This window comes from Phocoena phocoena, chromosome 1, assembly GCF_963924675.1.
Source record: "Phocoena phocoena chromosome 1, mPhoPho1.1, whole genome shotgun sequence".
Lineage (NCBI taxonomy): Eukaryota > Metazoa > Chordata > Mammalia > Artiodactyla > Phocoenidae > Phocoena > Phocoena phocoena.
Window position 1 is genome coordinate 184,843,397 of NC_089219.1, and position 12,715 is coordinate 184,856,111.

At 45.8% G+C, this 12,715-nt stretch overlaps 1 protein-coding gene across 1 annotated transcript in view; it reads right to left on the bottom strand.

The window, feature by feature from the left end:
- Positions 1 to 507: 507 nt before the first annotated feature.
- The window catches only part of ZNF281 (zinc finger protein 281), a 68,747-nt gene continuing 56,539 nt past the window's right edge, over positions 508 to 12,715 (bottom strand). The window contains exons 3-6 of the mRNA XM_065871970.1: positions 5,324 to 5,365; positions 4,292 to 4,298; positions 3,531 to 3,814; positions 508 to 3,480 (exon numbers count right to left, since the gene is read on the bottom strand). Coding sequence (XP_065728042.1) covers positions 850 to 3,480; positions 3,531 to 3,814; positions 4,292 to 4,298; positions 5,324 to 5,365 — 2,964 coding nt within the window. The 3' untranslated portion in view covers positions 508 to 849. The remainder of the gene's footprint in view (positions 3,481 to 3,530; positions 3,815 to 4,291; positions 4,299 to 5,323; positions 5,366 to 12,715) is intronic.

The window sequence follows — 12,715 nt, forward strand, 5'->3', positions numbered from 1 at the left end:
ATGGGAGTCACACAGCCTTGTTACAGTTGGGATAAGGAGAGGGTGCCTTTTTTTTTTTTTTTTTTTTTTTCCTATTATTAAAGCTATCATTCCAGGCTTTGATCAAAGATTCAAGAATATTTGTTCTACCAGGCTGGAATGAATGTGGTTTGGAAGTTCAGAGTACATTTAAAAGCTGCAACAAAATATAGGTAGCCAACATCTCAGAATTTTGGATCAGCCCAGATGGAGACAGCAATTTGAAATGTTTTCGATCCCTTACTTAAATGATGACACGTGTATCGTATCAGCCCAGACAGAGCAATTTGAAATGTTTTCGATCCCTTACTTAAGTAATGAAATGTATTATCATACTATCTGTAAATTGGATATTCCATTACAGTGATAACGTACAGAATTCCCATGCGTTATTACACTTTCCTGAGAGTAAAGCAATTAGAATAACCTTAATCCTAGCAACAAAGTTTTTTTTTGTTTTTTTGTTTTTGTGTGTTTTTTTTTGTTTTCTTTTGTTTTTTTTTTTGTATGGTTTTTTTGTGGGTTTTTTTGTTTGTTTTTTTTTGCATTTAAAACTTTTGGGCTATTCCCTGACGATCTATACATGTAAATTTGATTGCTAAACATTGTCACTTCGAATGTCAAACTATTTTAATCTATTGATTTTGATTAAAAATCATAATACAAACAGAGCTAAAATCACACTAACAAAATAAACTAAATATGAAAAGTTGCATTGAAAGGGCATTACATTATTCTTAACAGGATCGTGTAGAAACATTCCAATGGCAGTGTTCTCAAAATAAAACAAAATTACATTAGAAGACCTCCAGCCTGGTCACTCTTGGGACCTTACCTGTAACTCTGGCTGGTGGGGGTCTTTCCTCTGGTACTACATGGCTCACTAACATCAGACATCATGTTTGTATACCCTGAGAAATCTGACACTGAAGTCCTTGCTCTATGGTCCACTTCTCCATTAGAGTTCGTGATAAAGGTCATTGGCACCCTGCTGCCCGACTTGAACTGAGAACCGAACGCCTGTGCAAAGTTCTCAATCTGGTACGTTGTTCTGGGCTCTACGTCCTTCTGAGGATCCATCTGGCCGGCTAACTCCTGAGATGGGATCTGAAAGCTCGTTGAGGACTCTAAGTTTTTCGGTTGTTCCTTCTGGCTAGTCAGTTTCTGAGATGAGGACTGGAAGGCTGACGAAGTCTCTAGATTCTTCTGAGAATCTATCAGGTCATCCAGCTCCTGGGAAGGTGTCAACTGCTGATGTGTGGCATCCAAAGCAGACAAATAAAGACCCGGCTGAGACCCAAACAACATCCCAAAAGGAGGCTTTGGCAACGAAGATGGCAACACTGAGGTAACAGACTGGCCGAAACCACACTCCAAAGGAGATGTAGTGTAAATCTGTTTTTCTGGAAATAAAGTGTGGTTGTGGAGAGGTGAAGACAGACTGACAAATTGGAAACCGTGTCCCAGAGTAAAACCTGCATTCGTGGATTTTTCGAAAGCCTGTTGGAGGTATTTGGAGTATTCTTGCAACATGCTCGCCTTGTCATTTGAAGCAGTCTGGGTGCCCGGGCTCAAATTTTCTTCTTGAACCAGTTCTGAGTGTTCTCCTGAGGTGTGCAGATCCACTCGTGGTTCTGTTATGTTGAAAGGATCCTCCTTCTGGCTCTCTGACTTGTTGGAGTACTGATCCAAAATACTTTGTAAAACCTCGTCAGGAATTCCCGACTTGTCGTGACAAGACTTAATTTCCGCATTCAGGGCCGAGGAGTCAATAAGGGACAACGGGGCCTCACTGTCCAAAACACCGACGCCCGCCGACTGAATGACGGACTGCTGGGAGACCATGTGTCCCACGTTCACGGAAAAGGCACTGTTGCTGCTGGCGGTGGGCAGGTATCTTCTTTTCTTTGAGAACTGCATGGCGTCGTCATAATTACTGCTTATTTGACCTTGTTTGCCACTTGTACTTTGCAGAAGACTAATGGTCTCCACGCTACTGTTTGACACGATGCCAAGGGAGCCACTCGGTTTCCCAGACAAGGACTTCTGTCCAACTATGTCTGGTAACGGTGACACGAAGTTCAGGTAGTTTTTATCCATGCTCTTCCGGCCTCCTTTCTTAAAGATCAGTTTTGGCACCCTCTTCTGGAGCTCCTCTATGCCAGGGCCGATGATGCCCCCGCTGGAAGACACAGTAGGCATTTCTACTGAGTAACTCTGCATGTGTATGCTGTTTGACATATGGGATTCATTTGCTTTCCCAGCCTTGGGCTCCTTGTTTTCAACAGCTATGCTTCTCGACTTCGCTTTTCTCCTTGAAGAACTTGTACTTCCCTGAGACAACACAGCCAGGTTACCCACGGTGCTATGGTTGCTGGATGACCCAGGCTCTGCACTGGGCGCCCCCTTGGCCAGGGCTTCGCCGCACGTGCGCCTGTGCTTCAACAGCCTATCGGTCCTTGAGAAATACTGCTGGCAAGTGTCACATTTGTATGGCTTCTCTCCACTGTGCGTCCGCTTGTGTCTCTCCATATGGTACTTCTGGATGAACTTCATGCTGCACTGATCACACCCGAAGGGCTTCTCCCGGCTGTGGATCTTCTCGTGCCTCTGCAGCAGGTACTTCTGGATGAAGCCCATGCTGCACTGGCTGCACTGGAAGGGTCGCTCTCCGGTGTGGATGAGGACGTGCCTCCGCAGGTGGTAGGAGCTGCGGAAAGCGGCGCTGCAGTGGTCGCAGATGTGAGGTTTCTGGCTTGGGGACAGGACGGCGCTTTCTCCGTCTCCCGCCAGCGACGGCTTGGAAGATGCGCCCGGCTTCCTCTTGGCTTTGATTCCCTGAGATTCTGGCTTTGGCCTCTTGGCCTTCTTGACGCTCGCGTCCGGCTTGGGCTCCTCGGGGCCGCGGGGGTCGTCAGTCCGGCCGAGCAGCACGTCGCGGGGGTGGGGGGCGGGCGGCGGCGGCGGGTGCAGGACGCTCAGGTCCTGGATGACGCCCGGGCCGCCCGCGTCCCCAGCGCCCAGCCCCGGCGCCCGCTCGTCGGCCCCCGCGAACAGCCCCCCGTAGTGAGGATGGGGGGCGCCCGGCGGCTCCTCGGGGTCTGCCGGCTTCTCCTGCTTGATGCTGACCAGCGACTGCAGGAAGCCCCAGGAGGTCCTCTGCGCCGGGAAGGCCGCGCCGGGCGCCGCCGGCTCCTTCTTGAAAGTCACGTCCGGGGCGGGCGCCGGGGGGGGCTCGGCGGCCGGGGCCGCGGCCGGGGCGGCGGCCAGCACGCACTGCGGGGGAGGGGCGGCCGCGCCCGCCGGCCGCGCGAAGCTGGCGACCGGGGGCAGCCGGTGGTTGAACATCACCATGCCCGGCGGGAAGCTGGGCTCCATCTCCGCCCGCCCGCCGCTGCCCGCGCCGCCGCCGCCGCCGCTCAGGAACGCGCTGCCGACTTTCATGCCCCGGAGCAGGCCTGGCTGAGGAGAGGAAGGAGGAGTGGGCCGGCCGCCGGCCGCGGCGCCCCCACCCGCCCCCGGCCCGCGCCCCCGGCCCGTGCCCGCCCGCCCGCCGCCGCCCGCGTCCCGCACTTACGGGTCCCGCCGCCGCCGCCGCCGCCGCCGCCGCAGCCGCCGCCGCCGCCGCCGCCGCCGCCTCCGGTTAATAAAAATAACGCCGTCCTCTCCACAATGGAATTAAAAGCCTGCGCGGCACTGCGCAGCCGCGGCGCGGGGCCTGCCGGGAGCTCGGCGACCCGGCCCGAGGGCCGCTGCGCCGGCCAGCGCGCCTGCGCCGCGGCTTCCGCCCGGCCGCCTGTCAATCACTCGGGTGGTTGGGCGGAGGGAGCCCCCGGGAGGGGAGGCCCCGGGCGGCCGGACGCGATTGGTGGGCCGCGCGCCGGGCGTCGGGGGGCGGGACCCGGGGCGGGCTACTGCGCGACGGCAGCGGAGAAAGGGCGGAGGGAGGGGATGCTGCGGGGCTGCGGAGTGGGCGGTGTGGGGAGGACGGGCCCGGCCGGCCCGGCCCCCTCGGCTTTGCGGCTTGCAGGCCGGGTGTTGCAGCCGAACCCAGCCCCGGAGCGGGGAGGCTTGGGGCGCTGTGGGTTCTGCCTGTGTGCCCTGAATCTCCAGTGCTCAGCATCTACTGGGACAGGTTGCTTCCGGTACCCCTCCTTGTCTGGCACACACTTTAATAATGGGCGCTTTTCCTCTGCATTTGTGGGAGGGGCCTGCTTTGAAACCGCAGCAGAGGTACCGTTGCAAAGAAAAGGTTGTCTTACTGCCAACCTACCTGAAGGCTACTGAAAGAGGAAGCCGCGTGTAATCCAGGTGCGGCAGCCCTGTAAAACACGCCCACACGCATACTTATCATCATCAGATGTTCTTTAAATGCCCCCAGGCCTTCTCAGTCTGTCTAAGAGTCCGCTGGCCCTGTTGTATTGCTGCCTGGCCCTCTATGTTATTTATGAAAAATCGACTGCCAGGCCCTTCTAAGAACGCTACTCAGGTCCACTCTGCCCTCCCCAGTACAGAATACTGAGAAACGCAGGCAAAATCACTAATTGTTCTCTTAAGGAAGCTTACAAAGTAAAATCTTGAAATCAAAGAGCAACAAAATCAAACGAATATTTATTCCGTGCCTAATGTACACACAAGGCACCCACTTTCATGTTAAGCGAAAATCTAAACCAGCAACTCTCCTAACCAAGAGTGTATGTAAAGCACAGGATTATTTTTCATAAAAGAACCAGCACCATGACACTAATTTCTTTCCATGGTACGTTTTCATGATGAAATTACAAGTCAATTGTCTCACAATATTTCTAGCCAAATAACTTAATCATAGTTAAATAATAAATGACTTCTCTGAGAAATTTTGCAACTGGAATCATAAAGATTATCAACTAATCCTTACAGGCCTCTCTGAGCCTGCTCAAAAACTTAAAAGACAATATGTAATGAGTATTTTGAGACAAGAAATATTAGTATTTTTCTAACTCCATGCAACTACATAGAAGTATTCTGCCACTTAAACTGTGAAACTCTAATACTGTCAAGTATATTTCAGTGTTAAAAGACTGAAAACTCAAAAACTTAAGGCAGTTGTAAAATATTAGTCCACGCCTATGAGAAATGAGGCTGTCCCTTTGCTCAGGGTGGCAGTGTTTAATGGTAAGCTGGGATGCATATAAGCTAGTCCAAGCATGAAGGGCAGCAGGACACTCATATGAAAAGCCAACTTTGTTCCTCAGTTATCAAGATAAGAAACCTGTCATTTCTCTCATTCACTCTGTCAGCCTTGAGATACTCCAAGCAGACTTACCTCTGCGTCGTACACCCCATATATCAGGAAGATGAAGAGACCCTGTAAAAGAAAATGGAGGGGAAAAGCTGTTAACGCTAATCATTTCAGCAGTAGGAATACCTGAAGTCAACTTTCCTGGGAACAGACGAAAGAAGACACACTTCATCAAGGTCAATTGATTTATCTATTCTTCAATGTCCGAAGCTGTACCTTGAGCATTTATAAGATAACATACCAGCACATCACTTATAGTCCTTGTGCTATTCATTGCTTTAGACTACAGCAAGTAGGAAAAATTTGTTACAGTCTTCAACTGGGTAGAAAAAAATCTTTAATATTAAAGTATAAAAGAGCTAAAAGGATAAACCTTAAACGGTAATAAGTGTGAATCGTTTTTAAATAATATTTAAAATGCCAGTTCAAGTTAAGAAACGTTCACATCATCAGCTGTTGTGAGACTGCACGCATTGTTATTGTTTGCTATGTAGAACACAATTCCAAATATCTGCTATTTACTAGTTCTTAGCATTAGAAAAATACTTAATTGCAATGTATAAATTAAATCTCTCTCTTAAATCTAAAATCTTAAATTTTTAAAATAAATAAAACTGTAACGATTTAAACTTAGTAGAGATGATAGGGAACAAGAAATTTCCCATGTGTTTTTTTCTTACAGAGGAAAGAATAATCTATATTGTACTAGTCTTGTTAGGTACTAATGAACCAAATATTAAGTAGGGGTCTGGACTAAAATCTGGATATGATTCAAATAGTTAAGTAGTATGGCATTTTCAAAAGGAAAATATTACAGGAAAATTTAAATATTTGTTTTACCTCTGAATCCTTACACATTACAGATTATGGAAAACATCCTAGAACAAGGAAACTGAATAAAACAGAAATGAGTTTTGTTCTTGTTAGTTTCTTTTTTAACAGACTTTATTTTTCCTGTTGCGGAGCACAGGCTCCGGACACGCAGGCTCAGCGGCCATGGCTCACGGGCCCAGCCGCTCCGCGGCATGTGGGATCTTCCCGGACCGGGGCACGAACCCACGTCCCCTGCATCGGCAGGCGGACTCTCAACCACTGCGCCACCAGGGAAGCCCCAGATTTTATTTTTTAAGAACAACTTTAGATTTACAGAAAAGTTGAGAAGATAGTACTGAGGGTTTGCATATATCTGCACCCAGGTTCCCCTATTATCAACATTTTACAATAGTATGGTACGTTTTTTACAATTAATCTTTTTAGTTTTCAATACTCCTATATATAATTTCAGAAACTAAAACTATTGTAGTACATGTATTTGTATTAGTAAGAAAGACATAGTTTTGCACAATCAAAAATTTCCATGTGGGTCATAAACTTTTAAAAATTTAATGACAGAGTTTTTCATTGTGTATGTATGATTTTCCAAAGCTCAGTATCGACATGCAATCCCATCTTTCAGGTTGCCTTTGTCAAGATCTACAGAGTGCAGAGTGAATTCAAGCTGCTTAGATAATACTCATTTTCTAGGCTGTTTGCCCATATTCTAGATCATTCAAGAAAAAAATATATACTTCTTTCTCTGATTTATGAAAAAGACTAGAAGATAATTGACAGTCGTCCTTCCCTTAGTAATTGCTAATTCTTATCTCGTATTGTGTTATATACATATAAAATTAAGTCATTCAAACTTTAATTCTATTTGTGAGATAGGACTATTTTGCTTTGTGCGATAGATGAGGTTTTTTTTTTTAGAATTTAACATTAACACTTTATTATATTTACTTAATTGCCTATTTATCAATCTGTCCATTCCTCTATCACCCATCAACCCATCTTACTTTTTGGTGCATTTCACAAGTAAGTTGCAGAAATCAGTACACTTTTCCTAAACTCCATGTTGTTTACAGTAATAGATGAGTTCTTGATAAATACGGTTTCCTGAATATTGAACGATATGCACTGTGATTTCTGTACGTTAAAAATTCAGCTGTCTGCATGAATCTATATGTGCTTTGAAAAATCAAAGAGCCATTCTATAATGTGTATAATCACTCCTATAATTTATCTATCCTGTAAATTCAATTTTCTCCAAGAGAAAACAGTAAAAAAAAAAATCACGCTTTTCCCCATGTCTTGGTAAAGTGAGGAGAATATTTGTATTTACTGCACTTCTGTGTTCTTGTTACACATTTTAAATTTTAATACACTTAATCCTTAAAGGAATGTAAAATGATCAACAACAGAAATCTCCCCTGTTAAAAAAAGGATTTAGACTGAAAAGGGATTTTAAGTAAAGGCAGCTTCAGTCTCAAAAGTTTCTTCTCTTTCTCCTTTTTCTTCAACAGAAGCACTGAAGAGCATGATTGAGCAAACCCCCAGATGATGACTTCCCAAGACCCCGAAAGAGTCTGAAACTCCAAGTCACTCCAAGGAACGTCTGTCTGCCTTTCTTTCTCCGGGGCTATCCACCTGATACCACCACAACCAGTTGAAAGGTCAAACATTTGGAATGATAATTAATTAATTTAATTGCATGCTTCACACATGATGCCATTTTCCCCACTGATGTTACCAGCTGTTGAACGTTGTGATAGTTTAGACCTAACTCTGCAGAACTTCATAAACCCTTCGCTACCGGATACACATCCCATTTCCTGTATTTCCCAACAAGAAAAATGAAATCAGAAACAACGAAACATAAAAATCTTAAGCCATAACTATGAACCGCTTTTTAATCCCTGCAGAGAATACCTTTAAGAACAGCTGGAAGGAACCAACCGCCAAACTTCAACTGGCACTGAGGTTTCTGGAACTCCTTATACCAACATTCTGTCCTACCGAAGAGTGAATATCGAAGTATGCCACACCTCTGAAATGAATGACCCCCACGTCTGTTAGGAAGTTTCTGCGATTCCATCCATAGACATTCCCGTCCATCATATATTTGGAGTATTTATCTATAGAGGTACCAATTTCTCAATATTTTAGTCCCGGTAAAAATAACACTTATTGGGCAGGAATCTCCCAAGGGTGGCTGTTTCATGGGCATGTGTGTGTTTCACGGGCAAGAGCCAGGACTAGGGAAAGAACACCAGGGTGTTGCATTTAACACTGTACAGGAGTTAAAAATAGAAACTTAAGGGAAGGGGGCGGGAATCTTCCTCTATTTCTTTATTCTCATTTATCTATGAAACGTTCAAAACTGAGGCAGCTCTGTAAATACTTTCATTGTTACAGAAGTCCATGGAACAGTATCTGCCGAAGGATTCGAGGGCCAGCATCTAGTCTGTTATTTTTATATTGATTGGCCTTGAGTTTTCATAGGGCACTTCATGACTGCAAAAAAATCATCTTCTTTTAAGTGCTAATATGTTCTTTCCTGGCGATACAAAGAACAGGAAAGATGCCACCATACACAGTACATTACCTACTCAGGAATCTGAATGAGATTAACAATGCTAATATATGTAGAGCCCCCTCAAAGCACTTTCATTTACATAATTCCGTTTGTTCCTCACTACAATACTGCCAAGCAGGCGACGGGCGTATTATTAGCTTTATTTTAGATATGGGCATTTGGAGGCTTGCTCCAAGTGCCACGATGCTGACAGGTTGGCGAAGCCAAGGACATGTGTTCTCACTCCTCACACGATGCCTTTTCACACACACGCTGCCTTCAATAGACCCTTTCATAACTTAAGTCACCAGCATCAAGATAATGCAATTGGTAAGATCTTTGAAAGCTGAGGTTTGTCGAAAGCATTTTGCAGTTTGATTAGCTCAAGGTCGGGGACTCGGTATCCAGTAATAACCCTGCTCCTCTGCCAGTCTAAGAGGGCCTGGCGAGTGCGGCAGGAAATTGGCTTCACAACAGAGATTCTCAGTTGCTATGTGCCAGGCTCTGTCTTTTGTACTTTCCTACCAAATTCTCATTCAATGATGTATACTTGCTAGTTGCCGGGAAACATATCTTTTCCCATCAAAAGGCTGCTAGGTAACCGCATAGTCAAACATCCTTATCATTATCAGCATCTACGGAACTTCTTTGAATGTATGGCCCTAAGCTGTGTGCTTTTATTTATTTATAAATCACGCTCCAACCTACCTGCTATAAACAATTCCCGTTTGGGGGGCAAAATCCCATAGAAACAAAGCATCAGTGGACATTGGCATGTATGCTCCGGGTTGCTCCTGGCAGCACTGGGTAAGGTGGCAAAGACCTGGAAACAACTGCAGGCCCTTCAAGCTAGGAATAGCTGAATAAATTGTGGTATCTTTAGCCCCTAGGATATTAGGCAGCTGAAGGAGTGAGTTAGAGCTATGTTTATTAGCCTGGAGAGAGTCCCATGCATTGTTAAATGAGAAAAGGAAGAGGAACAGACCTGTGCATTATATATTCTCATTTTTGCCAAAAGGACGACAAAACCTTCCTTTCCTCCTCCCCAAATATAACTGATTAAACAGGAGAAAAGGGTGGAAAGATTCACACCAAACCTTTGTCACTGGTTTCCTAAGGGGAAGGATGGGACGGAGAAGACGTAAGTCAGAAACAGGGGGGACAGAAACTAACTAGAAAAACAGGCATGACTTGGTCAACAGAAGAGGTGAAATGTAAAATTCTACAGAGCATATTGCCATAAACATAGCAAACAGAATCTGCACCTGGATAAGGATCTAAATATAAGATGAACAAATAAAATATTATTTGAGGTTAAGACTGTGAGGGTTTTTTTTAAAATTCCTATTATTTTAATATAAAGATGACAGTAAATTTGAACCAACAACATGTAAGTGTGTTTATTTAAAGTGAAGTTATGTTAAAATGGGTTTATATTTTTACAGTGAATGTATATTCATTGTGATTAATGGACTAAAAGAAACGTAAGCGGTTTAAACAGTAGAACAAATACTTTGTTTTGCCAGGGAAAGAGGGTGGATCGTGTGTGGAAGGGGAGCTAGCATCTATTAAGGAATGGCCTCTTTTGTGTTATGCATTTGATTTGATGCTGTTCTCAAGATCTGGTTCTTTCTTTTTTTTTTTTTTGACATCTTTATTGGAGTATAATTGCTTTACAATGATGTGTTAGTTTCTGCTCTATAACACAGTGAATCAGTTATACCTATACCTATGTTCCCATATCTCTTCCCTCTCAAGATCTGGTTTTTGAAGGAGTAGGAAGGGTCAGGGAGATGGCTGGAAGAGAGTCTGGGTGAGAGAAGCAAAAGCCCAGCTTGGCGAGAGCATAGAGCTCTCCAGGGGACCTGCCTCAGTTCACAGTTGCTAGACCAAGCGGTTTTCAAGTGAGAGGGGAAACTGATGAAACCAGAGAGTGGACAGGACCAGCTGTAAGTCATGCCAAGGAACTCAGCCACTCTTCTCTCTTCTCTAGGAAAGGGGGATCCTTAAAGATTGTGAATCAGGAAAGTGATGTCATGAGTTTTCTGCTTTGTTTTGTTTTCAAGTAACACTAGCAGCAATAAGGGAGATGGGTTGAAGCAGTACAGGGTACAGGCAGGGCAACCAGTTAGGAGGTAAGAGAAACCAGGGTAAGAGAACCAAGACAAAGGAAATGGTTATGAGGATTCAGAGATGCTTAGGAGGTACCATCAAACGGACATGGATGCTGACTGCATGTGGAGGGTACAGGGGCGAGCTGAGTTACAGATGATTCTTGGATTTCTGGCTCTGGGGATGGGGCGGGGGGTTACCATTTCCTACGATAGCGGGCTTTCTCTAGTTGCGGCGAGCGGGGGCTACTCCCCGTTGCGGTGCGCGGGCTTCTCATTGCGGTGGCTTCTCGTGTTGCGGAGCACGGGCTCTAGGCACGCGGGCTTCAGTAGTTGTGGCGCGTGGGCTTCAGTAGGTGTGGCGCACGGGCTCTAGAGCGCAGGCTCAGTAGTTATGGTCACGGGCTTAGTTGCTCCGTGGCGTGTGGGATCTTCCCGGACCAGGGCTCAAACCCATATCCTCTAGCATTGGCAGGCAGATTCTTAACCTCTGTGCCACCAGGGAAGCCCAAATTTATTATTTTATATATGTTGAATGCGAGTGTGGTCTGGTGAGTGATTGGACACAGAAGTTTGAGCCTTAGGAAGGATACCTGGGATAGAGATATGGATTCGGGGGTCATCAGAGTACAGGTGGAAACTGAAACCATCAACTAGGTAAATATGTTAGCATGTAAATGGAGGTGATGGCTTTGGACAGGGTTCTGGGAAATGTCATCTCAGCTCTAGAGATGAGCAGAAAGAAAAGAACCAGTGATAAACAACAAGTTCCTGCTGTTTGGCACAGGGAACTGTATTCAATATCCTGCAATAAACCACAATGGAAAAGAACATGCATATATGCATAACTGGGTCACTTTGCTGTACGGCAGAAGTTAAACACAGCATTGTAAATCAACTATACTTCAATAAATTTTTTTTTTTTTTTTGCAGTACACGGGCCTCTCACTGCTGTGGCCTCTCCTCTCCCGTTGCGGAGCACAGGCTCCGGATGCGCAGGCTCAGCAGCCATGGCTCATGGGCCCAGCCGCTCCGTGGCATGTGGGATCTTCCCGGACCGGGGCACGAACCCGTGTCCCCTGCATGGGCAGGCGGACTCTCAACCACTGCGCCACCAGGGAAGCCCTTCAATAAAATTTTTTAAGGAAAGAAAAAGAAAAGAACCAATGAAGGAGGAGTCAGGTTAAAAGAGGGCGTTTTCATGGAAGCGAAGGGAAGCGAGTTTCAAGAAGGAAGAAACGATTAACAGCAAGCATAGGTTAAAGGGTTCCAGTCCTAGCCCTGCCACTTACTAGCTGTGTGAGGTCGGGCAAAGTACTAAACATCTCTGTCCCTCACTTTCGTCTTGTGTAAAAGGCACACGATCCTTGTACCTGTCTCGTCAGATTGTTACAGGAATTAAATGGGTTAAGAGTGTTTGTAAAGTGTTTACAACAGATCCTGGCATGAGGTAACTGCCGTTGAGTGCTTGATCAGTTGTCACAGTAAGATCAAATAAGAGGCCCCAAAACGCCCCTGGACTTGGGAGTTATTACTCATTCCACTTAATATTCGTGTCCCTACTGTATGTCAGGCACTGAGGGCACAGTCACGAACAAAACCTTGAACTTGCCCTTGATGGAACTCATACTCTGGCGAAGAGCATTTATTGGATGTGGACTATGTGTGCTGTTCTCATCACCTGACAAGCATTACCCTCTCATTCCTCACGGTTACCCTATGATGCGGGTACCATGCTTATCCCCATTTTACAGATAAGAACACTGAGTAGCACAGGGCTGGGGGGCTTAGCAAAGTCCCAGTGGCAGCAGCAAGCTTTGAATTGATCTGGACTGGCTCCGGAGAACACCTCTTAACCTCTACACGTGTCCTCTCCAGGTGGCTGCTGTCGACCTCAGAAACAGTGGCTGT